The sequence below is a fragment of the Pararge aegeria genome, chromosome 15, assembly GCF_905163445.1.
Source record: "Pararge aegeria chromosome 15, ilParAegt1.1, whole genome shotgun sequence".
NCBI lineage: Eukaryota > Metazoa > Arthropoda > Insecta > Lepidoptera > Nymphalidae > Pararge > Pararge aegeria.
In genome coordinates this window covers 4,134,147-4,158,257 of record NC_053194.1, presented here as the reverse complement: position 1 = coordinate 4,158,257, position 24,111 = coordinate 4,134,147, and the positions used below count along the sequence as shown (strand labels likewise).

At 36.5% G+C, this 24,111-nt stretch overlaps 2 protein-coding genes across 3 annotated transcripts in view; both read right to left on the bottom strand.

The window, feature by feature from the left end:
- LOC120629713 (leucine zipper putative tumor suppressor 2 homolog) overlaps positions 1-24,111 on the bottom strand; it is a 182,888-nt gene that overhangs the window by 23,745 nt on the left and 135,032 nt on the right. For both annotated transcript variants that reach the window (XM_039898704.1, XM_039898705.1), the window contains 2 exons: positions 10,032-10,158; positions 8,683-8,800 (listed from right to left, as the gene is read on the bottom strand). In XM_039898704.1, coding sequence (XP_039754638.1) covers positions 8,683-8,800; positions 10,032-10,158 — 245 coding nt within the window. The remainder of the gene's footprint in view (positions 1-8,682; positions 8,801-10,031; positions 10,159-24,111) is intronic.
- On the bottom strand, positions 16,581-22,557 carry LOC120629712. Its single transcript, XM_039898703.1, has 2 exons — positions 17,433-22,557; positions 16,581-16,992 (listed from the first exon to the last, which is right to left on the bottom strand). Exons 1-2 carry the CDS (start codon positions 21,973-21,975, stop codon positions 16,802-16,804), a joined length of 4,734 nt encoding a protein of 1,577 aa, XP_039754637.1. The 5' UTR covers positions 21,976-22,557; the 3' UTR covers positions 16,581-16,801.

The window sequence follows — 24,111 nt, the reverse complement described above, 5'->3', positions numbered from 1 at the left end:
CTTAGGGTTCCGAAACCAAGAGGTTAAAAGGGAGCCCATTATTAAGATTTTGCTGTCCGTCAGTGTGTCTGTCAGTCCATTTGTTACCAGGCCGTGTCCCATGAACCGTGATAGTTAGACAGTTGACATATTCACAGATAATATATTTCTGTTGCCGCTATAAAAACAAATACTAAACAAATAGAATAATATAAATATTAAAGGGGGCACCCATCTATCTAGGCCTAGGGATGCACTTCGACCCTCTAGGATCTTTTGTGCTCGCCCCGTCCTTGAATCCCGCTCACCCTAAATAGCTTCAAAGATCCTTTTAGGTTGGAGGCACAGTAATCCTCTGGTTGTGGATAGGCCACTTCCAAGAGGTCCAACCGCTTTCTAGCCAATACGTCGCAATCACAAAGCAAATGCTCCATGGACTCAACGTCCTCGTTGCAGGCCCTACATGTAGGGTCATCAATAATGCCCATTTTGATCAGCATGGACCCTGTGCCAAAGTGTCCTGTTATGGCCGCTATGGCGTATCTGACCTGTCTCCTACTTAGTCTGTTAATCTTGTTTGGAAAACAAGCTCCAATTGCGCCCAAGAATTTCTTGGAGTGCCTTAGACCTTCGATTTTGTCCCATTCTGCCGCAGATTTTTTTTTGGCAAGAGGGCACCCATACAACAGACATTTTTTTTTTATATTTAATAATGACAGACAGACGGACGGACAGAAAGACAGACAGACAGGCAGACATTTTGTACCGCTTGGGTTTATTTCTACAGGTTCTTCGTCCGCGTTTATTATGTTTTTTTTACAAACACCGTAGGATCCGTTTTTTGTCATCTAATTAAGTTGAGTCGTTGCTTAGTTCGAGCCAACAAACGAACACACATTTACATTGATAATATTACTAAGGATATTTTTGCTCTTATTATCTTAGGAGGTGTTCTTTTGGGTGTCCAACAAATCCTTGTCTTTACTAGTAATGTTAAAAAAGTGTGCTTGTTTGTTTGTCCATAGCTTTCAAGCAGAAACCAAGAAACGGATTGACTCGATTTTGTATAAGATATCATAGTCGCGGGCAACTAGCAGTTTTAAATAAGTTATATCTCTTATGTCACGGTGTTTGTGGTAACACTGGTTCGAAACGGTTCGGCCGATTTTGATGATTGTGTTTACGTATATTAGGTAAGTATATTTCATACGGCTAGGTGACAAGTTTCCCTATCGAGATTTCTTTTCTTTTTCTTTTATTGTTTTTTGTATTTTTTTTTGCATCGTTAAATACTTATGACCCAAATGGGACCGGTAGATGGTACTGATTTTCTGGGCAGGACGATGTCTGCCGGGCCCGCTAATCTTTATATATATATTTCTTGTGTGCGTGTGTATGTGAACTCCTCCTAGACGGCTGGACCGATTTGAACGAATTTTTCGGTATGCGTTTGGGTGGCACACTAGATGGTTTAGATTCACAAATCAGCCCGACAGATGGCGCTAAGTTCAGCTAGTTATCTATATATTCACAGAGTTACCTCGTAGACTATATAAACTCAATGCGTAACATTTTTATTTCTTCCATTACCTTTTATAGTGGTAGTTTCAAATGGCTTAGTTTTTCACCATAGTGCTTACAATCATAAACTCAGCCTGTCACGGTTCGCCCGACATAATCACATAATCGCTCGTCTACGTTAGGGTAACCATGATTTATAGAGGCGAGAGATGTGTAAAATAGTCAAATAAATTATGTAGTACGTAATTTATTATAATAAGGTTATGATGTGTTTTTATTTGTGTGTTTTACCGTGAAGTCTCTGAAAGTATCAGTAGAATTCTGGAGCAAGCTTATATGCCATAAGAATCTTATAACATTACTCCAGAAGCCTTAGAAGCCGAGCAAATAAAGCAGTATCGCAGGTGGGCGATTAGAAGCGATGGATCGAGGATATAATGTGCAAAATAACATATCAAAACTCATAAAAGTATAGGAAAGTTATTAAAAGCTCGGAAGAATGTCGTGGAATCCCTAGCAGTTTGCTGCAAAAGGTGTAACTAATAATTTGTAACGCAATACCACATATATCTTCGTAAAAACGCTCTACGCTCATTTAGTCCGAAACCTAATACTCAAGAGATGCTAACTTTACAGCTTACAACTCGTATGTTTTGCAACTATTCTATCTAATATCCAAATCTAAAAAATTATATAATATAAATGAATATAAATGAATTTCATCAGATTTTTTTCTAGTTACTACTAGGCTAGTTTCCTACATTAAGCGCTCGTAAATGATTAAGCGCTCTGTTACAAAGCCAAGCCAGACACCGATTAGAGATAAGAGTTTAAAAAAGCTGCAACTACCAACAAAACCAATACACTAACAAAAGTCTGCTAGGGATAGGCAACTGAGAAGTTTCAGCATTGTTTTTTTTTTTAAATTGAGCAATATCGGAAAGTCCTAAAACCATAGACAGAATGGTAAGCCTTTTACCCTTTTCTACCGTTTTCAGTCAAATTGGATAAATATAATGCGCTTCTTGAGATCTGTAGTTGAACGATGATTAATGCGAGGTTTACTTCCAAGCAATTATGGAAATTGAATGGCCTTCTTAGATATTAGTTTCTATCTCGATGAGTCTGCTATTTACTTTAAAATACTAGTTTCAAGGCGAAATATTTATTATTTCCGAAAAAAAATGAGGAGTCGTAATTTTACAAATTGTTTCATGATCATCATTATCTCAGCACATTCTTCTCTTCTCTCTCTCATCGTCTCTTCTTAGAATGAGAAGGGCGGTAGTCACTTAATGTTAGTGATGGTGATAACTGCATTCGTTAACTTAAAACTAAAGCTAGGAGGGTTCCAAACGCGCCCTGGTCTAACAAGAGCCCACAACAAACTTATCCAGGTTTTTCTTTATGTTATCACCATCTCACAGTCTAGTTAATGTTGAGCTATGAAGTAAGAGCAATGCCTACCAAAGCTTTTTATCATACATGTAATCCTAAAAATTTATCAATTTGGCCATCTCCTTGATTAATACAATAAAAAAAAAACGCTGGCAAGGTTCAGAAATATATATATATATAAACATAAGATGTTGTCTTAAACATATAACTTTGTAATGTGTATTCTCATTGGTAGACTTCACATATATATATATTTCTTGTGTGCGTGTGTATGTCACTGAACTCCTCCTAGACGGCTGGACCGATTTGAATGATTTTTTGGATGACTCTGGATGGTTTGGATTCACAAATTAGCCCGACAGATGGCGCTGGGGTCCGCTAGTATATGTATACATATATAACCGGTATAAAGCAGATCTAACGTAGTTTAAAAGGCTACATAATTTAAAATAGACTATTACAAATACTGCTGAAATTCGATGATGTCACCATCGTGACAATGTAGCGGATATACGTTAATAGATTATTAATAAGTGCATATTATATTATTAATCACTTTTCATTGCTTTCTTTATCTGGATAATAAATATAGTTTTGTTTTTTTTATTCCACTACAAGTTAGCCCTTGACTGCAATTTCACCTGGTGGTAACTGATAATGGAGTCTAAGATGGTAGCGGGCTAACCTGTTAGGGAGTGTAGTAGTCATACCCCTAATCGTACAATCGTATCGTTTCAATGGGACATCGCAACGGAACACTAAATCGCTTACCGGCACGTCTTTGTCGGTAGTATCTAGCCGCGGCCAAAGCCTCCCACCAGACCAGACCAGACCAGAGAAAATACAAAAATTATAAATGCCCCTACCGGAAATCGAACCCGGGACCTCCTACATAAATTCGCATCGCACACGTCGTCGACGTCGTCAAAATTCGTCGTCAAAGATTCCAAGATACCAGTGTTTTTTAACTCAAATCTCTTCTATAACTTAATTAAATTGACAAGTCACAAGCGAAACAGAGAAAGGGATGGCACTACTTTAAGACTGGTCAATTCAGCTAAGTAAAGAGATTTGTGTGATAATAACAATTGTGGAGTGTTTTATGTAAAGTCAATAATTGGAAATTTATTATAAAATCTTTACATAGTATAAAACAAAGTAGCTCGCGCTGTTCGTACGCTGTTATCTTTTAAACTATGCAAACTGATTTTAGTACAGTTTTCAGCGACAGATAGAGTGATTCAAGAGAAAGGTTTAAATGTAGTAAACAAGCATAACAAAATAGAGAATAGTAATTCTAATATTTGTATTACGATGTCGTAACAAATATATTTCTGTGCGCCTAAATTGCAAAAGTTGCTTAAAGGTTACGAGATGGATTCAATTAACGTAATAGTAATCGATTCAGCTTTAAAAATATTTTAAATTCATATTAAATTACTTATTTTCCTCATAAATAAATATATAAATAAATATTAAATAAATAAATAAATATTATGTTTTTGAATGTTTACCTACAACCTATTTTCCTCATAAATATTATGTTTTTAAATGTTTACCTACAACACGTCGCGTCGTAGCCATGTCTGAAATCATTATCAACTAATAAAAAAAAATACTAGTGTTTTAAAAATAACCCACAACGTAGTCAGTAGGTTTATTTTCACGTGATGTATAGTAATAGTATTATTAACCACTTGTGCGTGTGTCGTGTTCTATTCATTTCAACCAAGTGCCAAAGTATAACAGTGCGTAAGCGCAAAAGTCGGGTACCTACAATATCGATAAGCACAATAAATTGACTATCTGATGCCTCCACGGCGGACATTCCAGCACACCCGCCGTTCTCAGTAAGCTATGTGTGTCGGGAATTCATTTCCACCGTCTGGCGCGGCATTCCCAATAATGTTTATCATTCAACGCTTGTAACTCTAACTAATCCACTTGTTACAACGTTTTGTTAATAATAATGACAGCCGATTGGCGCAGTGGGCAGCGACCCGGCTTTCTGAGTTTAAGGCCGTGGGTTCTATTCCCACCACTGGAAAATGTTTATGTGATGATCATGACTGTTTTTCAGTGTCGGTGTTTATATCTATATTATAAGTATTTATGTATAATATTCATTAAAAAATATTCATCGATCATCTAAGTACCCATAACACAAGCTACGCTTACTTTGGGGCTAGATAGCGATGTGTGTATGACGTAGTATATTTATATATTTATAAATGCAAAAATATCTTCGTGTTTACTTGTTTGTATATGCATTTTTGTTGTATTTTTTATTTATTTTTATTTTCGGTTACAATTGCTACAGTAAGATATTTAACAAAAATTCCGTCAAACCGTAGAACAGTTTGTTGACGGGATCGTCTCTCTTACAATAACGTAGTAATATGTTTAGATGCTAAAAACTATTTTGACTTATGAATAGATAAGTAGAAAGTATAGAAACAATTGATGTTGTATAATGGTTTCATAATGGAGCTGCAAATGGTTACTTTAGCATTAGTAATAACAGCATTTGCAGGTCCCTCACAAAAACATCTCTAAGCCTATTTTTTAGGACCCTTTTTAAAGACTTACTGTATACTGTGCTTAAGGAGACATTTGTGTTCCTAAACTCAGCAGGAAGGTCATTACTATTAAGTATCATTAGCTTAGTGGTTTACACTTTAGCCTTTCTTTCTGTGGTATCGAGTTCGGTTCCAGGTCTCACCTCTAACTCATCGTCTCATCATCTCATCAAAAATGACGCGGTGTTTTACTGGGATTACCAACCCGTCTGCCCAGCGTGGTGATTATGGGCAAACCCTTCCATTGCGAGAGGCCATTAGTCCAGAAGTGAATTGTATAAATGTAACAATATGTACAACAAAGCAGAATATAAAGCTCATATAGTTGCGCATGCGCACGACTGCTTGCACGGCAAGATACAAAATTGCATTTGTACCTATATAGATATGGTTGAGGAGCATATGTATATTGGTCTCAAAATTGACTTTCGTTTTAATCGGCAACCCCATATCAACTATATTTGCGAAAGGCTGAGAGCTATATTAAGTAGGTTATACATACTCAAATATAAACTTCCTTACAAGACGCTGAGATTACTGTACTTGGCACTAGCAGACTCAATAATTAGATACGGTCTGAGTAGTTATGGTAGAACATATAAAACATATATTACCCGAATATACAACTTACAACTAAAAATGTTAAAAACCATAGTACCTTAAAAAATCAAACTGAAATATTCAAAGAAATGCCATGAATTATTCACATATTGTAAATTATTGCCAGTGCAGAGCAAAGTTACGTTAGCTGTACTTAAGGAAGAATTTGGTAACATACAACATCTTAGACGTAAAGGGCGAGATGGTAATTTTCGGAAACTTTTTCTACCGAAAACACATAATGTGTACGGAAGAAGGAATTATAAATACATATTACCCAAAATATTTGAAGATCTCCCACCTGCTTTGCAATGTGTAAATGGAAAAAAACATATATTTTTAAGAAATTGTAAAAGACATTTTTTAGCTAATAGTTCAAAAATGCCACTGTTTGATTAAGATTGTCTAAATATTTTTACATTAAGATTAAGTAGTTGAATAAATTTTTCTTTTTTTTAAGATATACACTTGCGAACCTGCCATCCCCACCATAAACGCATAGTTTCTAAGGGGATGGATAATTATGTTGGAAAAATATTTGTTACTTTTATTTTGAACAATAAATTAAAAAAAAAAAAAAATAGGTTAAGTTTTACATTGTTAAACTGTAAATGTAATAGGTTAAGTTTTACATTGTTAAACTGTATATTTTCTGAGCCATTCATTTTGTTTTCACAATTATTGTTTGAATTGGTCTACGCTTTACACAGTTCAAGTTTAATGGAGATGTAGGGCTCTGTTATTGATGAGTTTATTAAGATAACGTCACATACTACGCGGGAGTTTAATTGATGAATGCGGGTAATAACGATTACTTTTTCATGTACTAGCTACCTAAATTTTCGGACATAGCTCAATAAACACTGCTACATTCACATACATAACGATCGCAATTAATTGAATTGATACCGGCACCGCAAACGCAACGCTTACACTTGATTATAGGTATGGTGCAATTAAGACACCGAAGTGAAATAAAAATCGTAATATATTTTTTTGGTTATTATTTTTTAAACAGTAGAAGTTAACAGATTAACTGGGTCACTGTTGTAAGACGTCAAAAAAGTTACCGTGTATATAAATAAGTTAAAAGTCAGTTATGTCAGTATTTAAATTACGCACGGAGTGTTAAAAAAAGTAGTTTATCGTTCCCAAAGGCAATCAAAAAGTATTTTACATTAAAATAGTATTCATTCATAAATAGAAACATCCTTATGTAATATTTTGATGTTAAATGCAGGAGAGAAACGGTAAGCACCGATGTGGACAACAATACCTTAACGTACGCCAAACTCACATGAAAACGTCTAATTTTTGACCGAATGTATTAAAATAATTATTTGTTTTTTTTTTTATTTACTACGACAATACACACATCGTCAACTAGCGTCAAAGAAAGCCTAGCTTGTGTTAATAAGATGCCTGATGAAATTTTTATGAATAATATACAAAAAAACTTATACTATGCATATAAACAGACTCTGAAAAACATTCATGTTCATCACACAAGCATTTTCCAGTTGTGGGAATCGAACCAACGGCCTTGGATTCAGAAAGCGCTCTGGGATCGCTGCCCACTGCGCCAAAAACTCTATAAAGTCTATTATTTTATAATTGGATGTTTTAAGAGGTACTTTTGTAGCGCTAGTGCGTACTCTGTCGGGTTGTAGGAAGCTTTTGCATATTTTTTGTGGTGTGCAATAATATACCTTATAAATAAAGTTCATTCATAACTTCGTATCTCGGAAGATCTCGACCACCAGGTTGGTAATTTATATCATGCATTTGTTAGCCCGCATTGAAGCAGCGTGGAGGGTCTCGCCTCTATATCCCTCTGGCATATGAGAGAGGTGGACTGCTACTAGCAGTGGGCTTTTATAGGCTTAGAAATGTTGTTAGTTTGTTGGTGTAGAATAACCAGTAAGCAATAATAACATAGTGAAACTATTATGGATTCCTTTTCATATGGACCAACTTCGATCCCCGACACCTCAAAGTTTTAAAGATTTTAATTTAAGTAATTTTACAGAATTACACTTTCTAATTAATAATAATTATGTATATAATTTAAGTTTCACTTTCTTTAACAGTTAAGGAAAACATCGTGAGGAAACCTGCGGATGTGAGAGTCCTCCATAATGTTTTCAAAGGCGTGTTCTGATTTGATCACATATAGATACTCCCAACATAGCTTTCTTTCTTTCTCTATTGCCTGCTGCGGTGAGCGGCGCTGTGGTTTGACTTAGAAGTCCCGGCTTCGATACATGGCAGTTTGAGAATTTTATATTTACGAATTTTTATCTGGTCTGATCTGGTGGGAGGCTTCGGCCTATCGTCAAAGACGTTTTACTAAGAGATTCAGTATAGGTTAAATTTAATTAAAGGTTAAAAATTTAACGCGCTACAATCACTCACCATCAAGTGAGATTGCAGTCAAGGGCTTACTTGTAATGTAATAAACAAAGAAGCCCTAACTGATTTTCCTGCTACAATTTAAGTCTCTTTTTCATGATGAGGTGAGTTTACAGTCAAGGGCAAAATTATAGAGGAAATGAAAAAGTTGTGTTAAATAACGTGGAATAAAAGTTAGAATAAGAACACTCACACGATCGCGGAGTGGTGCCGTTGGTGGAGCGGAGCGGAATGCGCGGAGGGTGGCAGTGCGGACAGCGACGCTGGCTGTGGGGACCCACACCAACGGGATTCGCGGACATCAGAGGAACCTGTAATTTTAACGTAATTTTTCTTAGAACGAATTCAGATTACATTATCAATTTATCACATTCAATTTACCAATATTGCCACTGTTTTGTTGGTCGCGTTATTACCATATTCAATTACTTATCACGATTTGCTGTAAAAATTATTACTAACCGCATTTTACATTCCTGACTCGGGCAAAAATGTATGTGCATCTTATAAAGTAAACACGCAACTTTAGTATTACACCAATGACACAAAAAATGTAGAAGACTTTCTATCCCCCCCCCCAAAAAACTTATCACTAACATTTAAAACGATTTAGTTGAACAGATTTGATTGAAAATTGGCGCACGCATATACCACGTTTTGGCTGTATTCATTTTGGCTACTTAGAATACATATGTATATATTATTTGAAGAAAACCATATAAAACTTTGCTAAAATGTTGCTATCTACAAGAAAAGAATGAAGAAATATTTTTTTTTTCACATAATAATAAAAGTTTTATTATAACTTAAATATTTAATGCCATTTTAATAATTTTTTTATATCCGTATAAGTCTTTTCAGTACGTTGTATTTATATGCTATAATAACGCGCTTTTTAACGACCTAGCGCAGTGTGGAGCGCTGTGTGTGTGTCTTATAAGTAGGAGGTCCCGGGTTCGATCTCTGGCAGGGGTAATTTATAATAAATAGATTGTCTAAAATTCTAAATTCTCTGTGGTTTGGTCCGATGGAAAGCTTTGTTGGCAAGATTGTAACTAGTTAGTACCCTGCCGACAAAGTCGTACCGTCATTTAGCGTACAAAGGGTTTAGTATAACTGTTATACCATACCCATGAGTTAGTCCGCTACCATCTCAGATTGCATCATCACTTACCACCAAGTTTGCAGTACTTGAATAGAAAAGAAAACTTGTAGCTTAAAAAGTTTTCTTAGACTATTATAATAGTTATAATTAATTTATGCAATTAAAATATTTTACTAGCTTCAACGGTGAAGGAAAACTTCGTGAGGAAACCTGCATGCCTGAGAGTTCTCTATTGTAATTTTCTCGAAGGCGTGTGTAGTCCACCAATCCGCACTGGGCCAGCATGATAGGCCCTAAACCCTTCTCATTTGTGGGTGCCGTGGTGCCGTGCCTTGCAGTGGATCGGTAATGGGTTGATATGATGGAGTAGAACAGTTTTTATTTGCTGGAATATGGGTACAAATGATGATTACGATGAATTAATTGTTAACACTTACTTCCATATAGTGTCATAAGCGATGGCGGTCGACTCGCGAGCACAGGTGTGGAGCCATATCGCTCTCCGCCCGCAGACAGGCGCCCGCCCAATGGCTTGAATGCAATTGGTCTTATCACCGATTTACCCTGTAATAAAGAAGATAACAAAATTAACTTTAGTTTTAATTTCCATACCTATATTAATATAAAACAGAGGAAAGACTAGATTTTTTGTATGTAATGTACAACGTGTAAATCATATAAAGTCAAATAATATACAACGTGTAAATGAAAACCGAAATAATACTTTACACGCTTTAGAGGTACGTTATGTATCGCTTATGTATTCTTCAATATTATTTCGTAATCTAAACCAATTTTATAAAATCTTTCACTCGTAGAAAACTAAATTAACAGTAAGTAACAAGCAAGAGTATCGCTTGGTGTTATTGTCTTTGTCGGTACAGTAGTAACTAGCTACTGTCTAAAAGCCATCCACCAGACAAAACCAGAGAAAACACACAAACTATAAGTGCCCAAAACGCCCTTGACGGGGATCGAAACAAGGTCCTCTCACTTATAAGACTACTATTCGGTCTGTGGGGTGGACAAAGTACCAGGGTGGTTTCGTATCATACGCTCCTTTGGAAATGCAAGATTTTCCGTAGAATAGAATATCTCTATTTGCTGCACGGTTAGCATGGGCAGGAGACAATTTTGTCCCCGGGGAAGGGATAAAAATTCATCGTCTCCCACGGCTTTATCAACTTGCATAGCACTGGCGCACATGGGAATAAAATCCAAATAATATATATGTGTATTAATAAACGTGGGTAAACTTCTCCTATTCCCTGTTCCCTTGCTTTAGCAGGTGGAGACGTTAATTATATCTCCTGTCAGGGGATATAATCGGGGGTTATAATTTTTGTCTCCTGCCTGTGCTAGCCCTGCTGGAATGTTATACTTTTTTCATAAAATTATTTGTGTCCCTTTACATAATAGTATGCAAACATTTTGCGAATAAAATTAATATACATATAACTTTCGACGCGTAACTAATCTATTATTTTCAGAGCTTTAAGCTAATGTCTAACCTTGCTCATAGGCGACGCGGCACGGATTCGGCATTTTGTGTAGGCACGCAAAATGTCACTGTACAAAGGTCGTGCGTACAGTTTTACAACATAGGGCACTGTGCGTAAAACTGTATGTTGTTGCTAGTTGTGCTGATCAGTCTCATTAAATTAGTAGTAGTAGAACTTTTGGTAACAAACAGGGTAGTACTACTGCCATGCTTATTACTGCCGCCACACATCATTGCTCAGGGGCATGCATACAGGGTATCGACAGGGTATGCACTAATCGGGCAGATGATAGAATATTAAAAAAAATCTCCAGTACATAAGGATAGGCATTGGTTCAAATATAGAAAGTCTACCCTAAAGTTTTTATAGTTTGTACTGGAGATTTTCTCTATTTTATATCATCTGCATACCCTGTGCATACTCTATGCACGCCACTGGCATTACTGTGTTACGGTCAGAATGGCGCGGTTGCCAGTATAACTATAACATCTACGCCTCAGGTTGATGGACACAGGGCAGCACTTTGTAGGACGTTATCCTCACATACCCTGCGAAGTATTATTCTATTTAGAGGCGATGGTTTTATTTTTTGTTTTAGCTGCCGTACATATGTAATAAAACCTTTTTGGACTTATAGTTTAGACTCTCCATACTGTAAAGCAGTTTGACAGCCTTTTAACTAAAAACTTAAAAAAAAACCGGCGTCTAAACGTGATTTCTTAAACATATCAATTTCTAACTTCGGGCTGGTACTGCGGTTTCCTTATCACATGAACATGGTATCTGGCAATTTTGGAAAACGAACGCCGGACTACGTGCTCGATGGTCGAACATTCTATCCGCTAGACCTAGGCAGAAGAACTCACTTTAAGTGTCGGTTAAAATAAATTGCAATCAAGATAAGACACTTATTAAACCACAATTTAACTAACCAAGCATAAACATAACCGCGCTTACGCAAATGAGCGATTAATTACGCAGCGCAATTGCAATCATAATCATATCTAAATTATATATAAGTTTTGTTTTAGGAACACTGATTAAATAAATAAATATACTACGACAATACATACATAGCCCTCTAGCCCCAAGTAAGCGTAGCTTGTGTTATGTGTACTAAGATGACTGATGAATATTTTTATGAATACTATACATAAATACTTAGAATATAAATATAAACACCCAGCCACTGAAAAACATTCATAAACATTTTCCAGTGGTGGGAATCGAACCAACGGCCTATAGTCAGAAAGCATGGTCGCTGTAAACTACGCTGTCGGCGGTCAAATCAGAACTATGAAGCTTTATTGTAAAATCTTGTATCTAAAACAACATAAATTTTGCGATATTTAAGATTAGATTATATGTATAGTGATTTATTATCTCAAGACGATAGAGACCGCTTGGTACTAAGGAAAATGGTGGGAAAGATAACAGAAAAAGAGGGGTAACAGTCGACACTAACATATTAACGTCAGAAATTACGATAGTCAGGGAACTATTCAGTTCTGTCATGGACAGGAAGAAATTTAAAATACTGATTAATTACCCTTACTAATTGGACGATGTTTGGTGATTTTGGTCGACAATATTAATAATTATATTAGTATCATAGCAACATTTTTACAGATAACGTAATGAACGTAATCAAATAACGTAATTACGACGGTCGCAATGCATTTAAATTTATGAAACCTTATGTAATGCGCAATAACCCCGCGGTTCAATCAACTACATCACTCGCTATGTCCAGTCAATCGAATTGCATAATTTGGTTTTGTTCCGGTACCCAATCACTAGTGACATGTTTGTTAAACGTATTTTGCTCGTTTCATCATCATCAACACTTCCAGGCCCAACTACCATGTCATGTTCTTTATTTTTTTTTCTCTACAAGGAAGCCTTTGACTGCAATCTCACCTGGTGCAGCCAGATGATGATAAATAATTGATATACATTACATATACTTTACATACTAATACTACATTATATACAGATAACTCATATATATGAGTAAATAAATTAATATATAAAGTATGTATATATATATATATATACATATAATATATATATATAAATACATAAATCATTACATATTTTACTACATGATGGATAGGAAATGGTATTTTACGCGCGATTTAAAGATGTTTAGAGTGTCACCAGATCAGATTACAGTCGAAAAAACTAAATGCATTTACTGACGTAAATTACGATTTAAACTTCATGAACTGTGTATAAGATTGTTATTGAATTTAAATAGTTAAACAGGCGACTTAATTCCATCGCTTAAAGCAATACTCTTTTAGTACTTACCATGACGTCACTAATATAAGAAAAAACATAGAAATGATTAATTATAATAATTTTCATTTTCTATAATTTTTCTTTTTACGCCTTTAGTTGCCTGGAAGAAATCGCTATGTAGCGATAAGGTCACCAAATTGTACTCTCTTACTTTGTATTTATATCTCTGTAACTACTTTTTTTCTCTTTGGTGTACAATAAAAGTGTATTTATTCATTCATTCATTATAATTATTCTGAAACAAAGGCGAAACACTTGAACTAAATAAAATTGCCATACTTTTTACCTGAAACGGTAAAACGGCAATTTTTTTTTGTAAACAACTGAATTATCTTCGCCTGTCTGTTAAAATATCTAAATCCGTGTATCGTAGCCTTGCCTACTTTCTAATTCGTTTAGTAATATATTATAATGGTTAATCGAATAATCGATGATTAATCGCTCTTCATTTTGAACATTGGTTATAATTATGTGTTTGTATTGCTTGTTAATTGTCACACAATAGAGATTTATATGTCAGATAGAATTTTAATGCAAACAGATGTCTGCAAGATTTCCGCGTACTACGAGATACGTATCTATGCATATAATAAAATCAAATTGATGCGTCCTGTGATGAAACGGCCTGCAATCATCAAGGCCTTTTAAATATTTGATCGCTAGCTTGATATATATTTTAAAATGTATTTCCGGTTTGTATTTTCCTGGAAAATCAAATTTAAATATTCTTTCTTCATGTAGGCTTATCACAGGCACTTGTGAAGTGTATATGTTTACATAATTGTGAGGTGATTTGCGCAGTGAGTAGCGACCCTGCTTTCTGAGTCTAAGGCTGTGGGTTCGATTCCCACATCTGTACAATATTTGTGTTTTTCAGTGTTTATATGTATATTATAAGTATTTATGTATCCTATTTATAAAAATATTCATCGGTCATCTTAGTACCCATAACACAAGCTACGCTTACTTTGGCGATGGCGATGTTTGTTTTGTCATAGTATATATATGTATTTTAAAACGCGCAATGGTCTAAAATTAGCCGGGTTATTTTTTATATTATCGGATTTGTTTTGGGTTAGTTAGTCAGAGTTGACCAAAATAATTAGACACAATTTTTTTTTTGTTAAAAAAAAGTTATCAGCACCTGCCCGAAGTTAAGAAATTTGCTGTTTCCACCCGGGCCTTAAGGTATAAGTCCTGATTACTATCAATAATAAATATAAAATAGGTAATAGGAATATAAGCCCGCCAGCCTAAACTAGCGTAGTAGGTGTAAGTTTAACAAGTTTTTTTTCTATGGTAGAAAAGAAGTAGTTTAAACAGGACGAGGATGATACTTAACAAATAATCGATTAAAATGTCGCTGCTATTAACTCAGCCATCAATGTTAAGCCGATCGTTTGATCAATGAAGCGGAATGGGCCGATTGAAAAAGAAATATCTTGGAGCCACCGATGTTGAACAAACCACCGGGCCTGGAATGCCAGGTGAGTGGCGAATGGTGACAAAAACGGGGATCGGAATTAAAGCAACCGCTAAACGAGATGTGGGCACGAGCGTTTTATCGGCGCGATTGTGAATGGTACAATCGGGATAGGGCTTAAGTTTTGTTGATAACTAAAAATACTATACATACTAATATTAGCAATAGCATTACAAAGATTTGAGGACGGCCACCTGGCTAAGAACAATAAAAAACGACCTAATCGCGAGCAACACAACAGAAGCTTTATTGCTGCCTCCGACCCTTGGACAGGACGGAGGTTATGTGGGACTCCCCCCTCTAAAGAGGTAAAAGGGTAGGTAAAGGGGGTAGGTAAAGGTAAAGGGGTAGGTATACCCAAACTAAAAACCACCACCGCATGTCCTTCTTGTTGGCTTTGTTAGACGCCCGGGGAACAAGGAGGGCTGACCCTTAATTAATTGGGATAGTAGCCAGGAGAAAGAAGAAAACTGCAAAGATTTGAGAACGCCGTAGAAGTGCAGGATTTAAAAGTCCAATTAATTGGATCGCGATAGTTTGTCAGTCTATTAAAGAAGGCTAGCATTTTATTTTTTAATTTAATTTAATGAGAGTAAAACTGAGAAGGATTCAAAATTAAAACACTTGATGAAGTTTTGAAACAACTGATCGAATCATGTTATTTCAATCTTGCTTCGACGCTGACTCTATAACGCGCCAGATCTCTTAAAGCGCGAACCCTATACTAAGTTTTCTTACTTATCAAACTCAGATATTATTCCTTCAAAAATTCGCTCCAAATCTTATCTCTGAAACGTGATGTGGTGTTATTGATATGAATCGCAAACTGTGGAAAATAACTAATCAACGCAAGAGTAACGCTGTCTTTGTAACCTTCGCTACACTCAGGATGGATTTAGCAGCCTCGCGATGCTTGCGAGAGCCTCCGAAGTCCATCCTTGCGCTTGGAATGTAACCAGGCGCCGCGCCTTTAACGTAAGACGTTTTCACGTTGATGGTTGAACAATATAATGAAATGAAATAAAAATGATAATCTTCTAATGTTCTTGACTATTATATTATTTTATAAACATTGCATCTTTTAGTGTAGTGTAGAAACAATAGTTGTGTTTCTTAACAGCTCAGAATATAAGGTTTAAAGCTTAAGCTAAGCATTCGATATTTAACGATTCTGAATTATTTCAACTGAGTAATTTAAATATTTTGTATGTTCACTTATGAAAACTCTTTCCGATCCCGAGTGTCAAATCGCAATTCAATTCTAGATGAAGCAAACGTTATATAGTAACGTCCTTGCTAATCGGTGCAGGCCAAGCGCGCGACGCCTCGACAAGTTTTTCAATTAAGTTTTAATACTTTAACAAATAACGGATTATTTCTTAGTACCGCGTATCTTTAAAGATTTATGAGTAATGTTACATGTTCTATAGGACACGGGGATTTGTAAAATGCCGTCAAGCCCGTCACACTATAACTGTGTATTGATATAGGGTGGTGACAATACGACAATATCAGGCAAGTTTGTTTTTTTAGATAAGATTTAAGAGAAGCTATTATATGCGAGTATCTGTAAACTCTGAATAATTGATGACGTATAAAATGTAAAGTTTGTTCAATTTATACTTCATGAGGATGTGTTGTGTGTATATATAATTTGGACTGTATTGATGTTTATGCATTGAAATTAAACTTATTGCTGGTTTACTAGGATTTATTTTGTTACAAAGTTTAGTAAATGCACTGAGACCGCCAATGCGTGAATGATCGTGTGGGCCACGTAACTCGAGCTCGCGGGTCGCCCCCCGCGGAGCCCGCGACCCGCGGACCGGTTTCGATGCATACTAGTGGGCATCGAACATACTGCCCGGGGAACGTTGAAGACATTCAACTTTATGAAGAGATTGGAAGGGGGCAGATGTTATTGAAGGCCCTCTGAATGATGCCCTTCCTGGTCTTGATGTCGGCAACCCGGTTGACACCATCCTTGCCTGGATGCAGCTTGACGACTCTGCCCAGCTGCCACAGAAGTGGTGGTTGGTTCTTCTCCTTCACGAGAACCATAGAGCCGAGCTGGAGAGAACTTGAAGAAGACCGCCACTTGGAGCGTTGCTGGAGGAGAGAAATGTATTCAGTTGAGAATCTTGTCCAAAAATGCTGTTTTAGTTTCTCGATCCTCTCGTAGCGGTCCAAGCGATTGATATTAGCGTCGCTGACCGGAGGACGGGGAACTGTCAACAGTGAACGCCCTATAAGGAAGTGAGCGGGTGTAAGGCATGTAAGATCTGAAGGATCCGAGGACAGAGGAGTGAGAGGTCTAGAATTAAGGATAGCCTCTATTTGAATCAAACAAGTTGACATCTCTTCGTAGGTTAAGTTTGTGAGTGTTAGAATACGTCTAAGGTGATGTTTCACAGACTTAACCGCCGCTTCCCAAAGACCACCAAAATGAGGTGTGTAAGGGGGAATGGTTTTAAATTCAATACCCCTATTACTTAATTCATTTTTAATGTTTTCTGAGCATTGACTAAAAAATGATGTAAGATCGTTACTAGCTCCTATGAATGTCGTCGAATTATCTGACGTCACCGAAATTGGCTTTCCGTGTCGACTAATAAATCTCAGGAACGCTGCAAGGAATGCCTCCTTTGTAAGATCCGTGACCAGCTCCAGGTGCAATGCTTTTACTGCAAAACAAACAAAAATGCAAATATAAGCTTTTGTTAATTTAGCACCCCTGCCCTTACGGTTGGCTATCAACACTGGCCCAGCATAATCAACACCAGTGTGTAAAAAAGGAAATTCTAATTTAGTTCTATCTTTGGGTAAGTCACCCATAACGGGTTGAAACGGCTTAGCTTTGAACCTAAAGCAACGTACACAACCATGCACGACACGTCTGGCAAGGTTCCTCCCCCCCAGTGGCCAATATTTTTGTCTCACATGAGACAAAAGTAACTGAGGTCCGGCATGCATAAGTCTTATGTGTTCTTTTTGAAAAATGATTTGTGTCAAATTATGTTTGCTGCATAGTAGGATTGGGTGTTTTACGTCAAATGTATAACAAGAATTTTTAAGACGACCACCAACTCTTATTAATTTATTTGAGTCCATAAAGGGTGATAATGAGTTTAACCTACTATTTTTAGGGAGAGGCCTGTTTGCTTTTAATAATATGTATTCATCAGCAAACATTATTTGTTGAACGAATTGTAATAAGTAATTTTCAGAATTTTGTAACTCTGTTGTAGATAAAGATTTAATATGTTTATTTTTAGGATTTCTACAATTGTAAATAAATCTTTGTATATATGCAAATGATCTTATTAAGTATGTATAATTTGATTTGCTATTTATGAAATTATGTAGTATGTTTGTTGGTAAGTTTGTGCTATCATTTTGTGTAGTAGTATGTAAGATGATTTCTGAATGTGTATCTGAGTGTGTGTTTGGTATGATCGGAAATTCTATATTCTTAGACTTTAGAAAATCTGGACCAGACCACCATAAAGTACGAGAATTAATGCTGTCAGCTATGACCCCTCGAGAAACTAGATCTGCAGGGTTCTCTTTAGATGGAACGTAGCACCATCTGTGACCGGCAGTGCTGTCTTGTATCTCACCCACTCGAGTCCGAACAAACATTTTTAATTGATTCGATTGAATTTTAAGCCATGCCAACACGATAGTAGAATCGGTCCAAAAGTAGGAATTATTTATTTTAATTGATAACGATGATATCACTTTTGCATGGAGCCTGGTGGCAAGGAGCGAACCACAAAGCTCTAACCTAGGGATTGTGGTAGGCTTTAAAGGTGCCACTTTATTTTTAGAAGTTAAAAGACGAACTTGTACTTTGCTATTAGTGTCAACCACTCTTACATAGACACACGCGCCGTAAGCGCGCTCTGAAGCATCTGAAAAGGTGTGCAATTCTAATAACAACATGTTATTAGTACAAACCCACCGTGGAATGCGAAGTGACTTGAGAGAAGTAAGGGAAGATGTAAAATTTAAAAAAGACTTTTGCGTTTCTTTTGAAACTTCTTCATCCCAACTGTATTTTTTAACCCATAGTTTTTGCATTAAAATTTTTGCTTGCACAATACAAGGTCCTAAAAGTCCAAGGGGATCAAAAATTTTACTTATAAGAGATAATATTTTACGTTTTGTCATTTTTTTTGAGTTGGAATCTAGGTTAATAATTGTAAATAATAAATTATCTGTATTGCAATCCCAATGGAGACCAAGTGTTTTACTGGGTGAATTGTCTAGATTTAAAGTTTTATCTATTTTAATATGTTCAAGTAAATTTTCACTAGGTAAAGAATTTAATATTTCAGTATTATTTGACTGCCATTTACGTAACCTAAATTGCGCTGACTGTAAGGTGTTGGTAACATTTTTACATAGTTGAATTACTGACTGTATGGAATCCCCACCGCTAAGAAAATCGTCTACATAGAAATCCCGAGTAATAGCGGTTTTTGCGTCAGGATCAAAACATTGTTCTGCCAACGAAACTAGGCATTTGGTGGCTAGGTACGGTGCAGATGCTGTACCGTAAGTAACCGTGTTAAGCGTAAATGTTCTTATTTTCTCACTAGGATTAAATCTAAATAAGATTTGCTGTAGTGAGCGTTGAGAGGGTTCTACAAGAATAGCTCTGTACATTTTTTCGATGTCTCCCGACACTACGTATTTATGCTGTCGGAAGCGCAACAAAATAGAAATTAAATCGTCTTGGACGACTGGACCAACCATCTGAATGGAATTAAAGGTTTTACCGTTATTTGACGAAGGGCTTGAACCATTGAAGACCACCCTTAATTTCGTGGTAGTAGAAGACTCACGAACTATGCCATGGTGAAATAAGTAGTATGAACGGTTTTGAGGTTTGTTACTAGGTTCTAAAGTTTTTGATGTGTCACTCATATGACCTAAGTTTTCGTATTCAGTCATAAAGTCTAAATACCGCTTTTTTAAGATAGGGTTGCGTTGAAACCTACGCTCAAGCGCTAAGAAGCGGTTTTTTGCACTTTGAAAAGAATCGCCGAGTACATCTGGGGACTCCTTTAAAGGTATAGTTACGATAAATCGACCGTCATTATCGCGCCAAGTGTTCTCTGCGAAGCTCTTCTCACAGGCTTGCTCTTCTAATGATAAGCTATATTTAGGATTAATTGATTCTAATTCCCAAAATCGTGTTAATAAGGCCTCATTATTTTGAGAAAATAAGCACGTAGTAGGAGAAGTATTTGTATTTCTGTATTTATTAAAAGTGCCTGAAACAAGCCAACCGAGTTTTGTTTGTTGCAACTTAGGACGTTGCTTACCTAAATCTATCAAGTTGGAACATATAACGTCCCAAAACACATCTGCACCCATCAAGATGTCTATGGGTGACGAAATGTGGAAAGAAGGATCGGCTAGTTGTATATTAGGCGGAAGTTTTATGCACTGTATATCTATATTACAAGAAGGCAAAGAATTTGTAATTTGAGGTAAAACGTAACATTCTATATTGAGTTTATAATCACCACACGATGACTCAATGGATAAGTTACAAGACTCTGCACTATGGGAAACTTGATTATTGATACCTGTCACAGTGGAGCTTACGTTACGCCGTTCCAAACCCAGCCTCTCACAGAGCTGCCGTGTGACATAGTGCGCAGTGGCACCATTGTCGAGAAGAGCGCGGGCAGGGTGTAGGTTTCCGTCCGCGCCAACCACGTTAACCAAAGCTGTGGAAAGCAATATATAGGGCTTGTTAATGGTATTAATATTGGAAGATAGTGCCACTGTGCTGTGCTGTTCTGTGTCTTTGTGTAAGAGTGTGTTGTGCTTGTTAACACAATATTTACAGTGTGTAAGTTTACAAAAATTGGCTTTGTGACCAGGTCTAAGACAATTTTTGCATACTGTAAAGTTTTGCATCTTGAGAATACGTGTATCTACGTCTAAATTCCTAAAATCGGGACAGCTAAATAAAAAATGATTTTGCTTACACATGGGACATGCAATTATTTTATCATCGATATTTTTTGTTTTATTGCTGTAAAATGTGTTTTTCGATTTTGTTTCTATATTTTGTGTATTTTGATTTCTTTCCGTACTTTGTGTGTTTAAGTAAGTTTGTGTTAATGATTGTCGTTGTTTTATATCTTGATGTATAGTTTCTAGTAAATCTGCCCTATTTGTTAAAAAGTCAACAAATTGTTTTAATGTAGGCGAAGTTGAAATTGTGTTGCGATGCTCTTCCCATTCGCGAAAGGTGATAGAATCTAACTTTTTAGTCATTAGGTGTATAATGAGTGTGTCCCAATGATCAGTTGGTTGACCTAGGGTATTTAAAGCACAAAGATTGCGTCTAATTGTGTCTATCAATTTCCTTAAGAAATGACATGACTCCTTTTGTATAGGAGTGAAATCCAATATGGCATTGATATGATTATTAATCAAAAGTCTTTCATTGTCATATCTATTTGATAGCAATTGCCATGCAATTTTATAATTTTTTGATGTAAATTCTAAATTTTGTATCATAATTAGGGCACTGCCTTTTAATGCTGCTTTTAAATAATGGAATTTGTTAATATCGCCTATAGTGTTATTATCATGAATAAGAGAAATAAACGTGTCTCTGAAAGTGAGCCAGTGCTGAAAGTCTCCGTCAAATATGGGCAAACTTATTTTTGGTAGCCTGACGAAGTCATGAAGGGCACCCCTGTTTGCTCGCTCGCTCCCTTCGCTCGACTCGGACATGGATAATGTTCGCCGTTGCTGACGACTACACTTAGCAAGAAGAGTGCGCGCCGATGCAACTAGCGAGTAATATCTAGTGTCGAATTCTTCTCGTTCGAGTAACAACTGCTCAGGATCGTCAGACAACAACTCCATCTCCGTCTGAAGTTTATCATACTCAACTTGTACGCTATCTAGTTTATTTAGACGACATTCCAGCTCGTTAAATTGAGTTTCATTTATTCTCTCACATGTATTTAAGCTATTTAAAAAATTTTGAAAAATTGTTAACTTTCCTTTAATGATCCCTCTAAGTTTGATCAGGTCTTTGCTCCGTGCATCAGACATTTTGAAAGGAAAGGATATATAAATTCAGTATAACAAAGAAATAAGTAGGTAAGTCGCGTAAAATAACGCGCAAATCAAGCGGTAGGCACGGTGCGGTGCGTTGTAGGTATAAGAGACCGACCGGCCGGCAAGCGATAACAAATGCGAAAAGGTCTCAATGTCAAATCAAATAGTGGCAAGAAAGACGGAAAGAAAAAGAAAGGATATGGAACGGACTCACTGAAGATCGTGCCCTTGTCCTTTTGTCATTCCGCGATGCCTCCTTCTCGCTAAGTCTTCTTAGGTCTAAGGCTTGATGAATTCACGATGCGGCCACCACGAGTTTTCCACGAGGTGTGATTATTTATCCTTTTGAGGATCGAAGGACCAAAATGTTGTGTGTATATATAATTTGGACTGTATTGATGTTTATGCATTGAAATTAAACTTATTGCTGGTTTACTAGGATTTATTTTGTTACAAAGTTTAGTAAATGCACTGAGACCGCCAATGCGTGAATGATCGTGTGGGCCACGTAACTCGAGCTCGCGGGTCGCCCCCCGCGGAGCCCGCGACCCGCGGACCGGTTTCGATGCATACTAGTGGGCATCGAACAGGATGAGTGGAAAGCTTAACGCACACAGGCCTTCAGGCTTCTCTCCTAGAAAGAACTCAGACCGACCACGCTGTTCCAACGCGGGTTGGTGGGCGTTAACTATTATTATCATAGGTATAACGCTAACATCCTTACTCAGGACTGCTACTAAGACAAAATCATAATCATTTTGACAGCAGATATTGGATTTTAAATAAGGAAATCGACTTGGTATTTATATATGTAAGTATGTCAAGGTACTAAAGTTTGTAAACTCATCTAGGCATAACGGCTTCTGGATAATCTTCATTAATCGTACGGATATTGTTTTTGGGTAAATAGTATCAGTATTGGCACAGTGGGCAGCGACCCTGCTCGCTTACTGCAAGGCCGTGGGTTCGATTCCCACAACTGGAAAAGGTTTGTGTGATGAACATGAATGCTTTTCAGTGGCTGGGTTTTATAAGTCATCTTAGTACCGATAACACAAGCTACGCCTACTTTTGGGTAAGATAAGTTTCGTAGTATATTTATTTATTTAAAATATTTCAGATTTTTAGGTTAGGTTGGTTAGGTTAGTTTTTTTTTAAATCAGCCGCAAATGTTTTCCTTCTGCTTCTTCGTAATAAAAAGATATATGTCCAGGATGCATGCAATGTGTGCCAAATTTCACCCTAATATACGATACAAATAGACAAATGTGCGCATAGTGTGTAAAAGTGTGTTAGTTTAACTGCTAATCGTTTGCTCATGACAAATTGTAGACACACGCGTAAATTGCCTCAACATACACACAATTTTCCAGTCTAATAACTGTCGATCGCTTACTGTGGATTAACGATTAACTCACAAAGTGACGCGTTAATCATCCGACCGCAGATTACAGCGATTGCATGAACGATCGATCAGTGTAGTGTCTTTACAATGACTGTTGATTTTAATATCTGAGAATTAAGATGTTGTAGAATGCTCTGCTTAAAGAGGTTCGAAAGTCAGAATCCTAGAATGTTTTTAAACGTCGTCTTAAACAATTTTATTTTCCTAATAGCCATGAACTAACGTATGTAAAGTTACATTTATTATTCTTATACTTTATATGTTATACACAACGAGCAGTTTATCAGAGTTTTTATAACTCGTAATGGTGATTTTCTTCATTTTATATCATCTGCATACCCTGTGTATACCCTCTATGCACGCCACTGACAACGTGTATATGAAAACGGAAATAAAACTTCACAGGCTTCTGAGGTACATTATGTATTGTCTCTGTGAAACCGAAAACCTAATAGTTTTTTAAGTAAACCACTGGCATATATTAGATAAAACTTAGCAGTGCTGATTTGGACTAATTTCTATTTTAGTAATTGGACATATTTGTGCATTTTTATAGTACAACTGAAGTCAAGAGCGGTCACTTATATATATTTGTAAATTCAAGGGTGACAATATATATCATCGTCATCATAAATTCAACCAATTGACGTCCACTGCTGGACATAGGTCTTTTGTAGGGAGTTTAACAATCCACAGTCCTGGCCCGCTTGCCTCAAGCGGCTCCC

What these genes read in the sequence shown, in the direction of transcription:
- LOC120629712 (XM_039898703.1), bottom strand. Translation starts at nt 21,975, where the DNA reads ATGTCTGATGCACGGAGCAAAGACCTGATCAAACTTAGAGGGATCATT. An exon ending in GACGACATTCATAGGAGCTA is followed by an intron (nt 16,993 to 17,432) that starts GTAACGATCTTA and finishes TCTCTCCTCCAG; the next exon opens with CAACGCTCCAAGTGGCGGTC.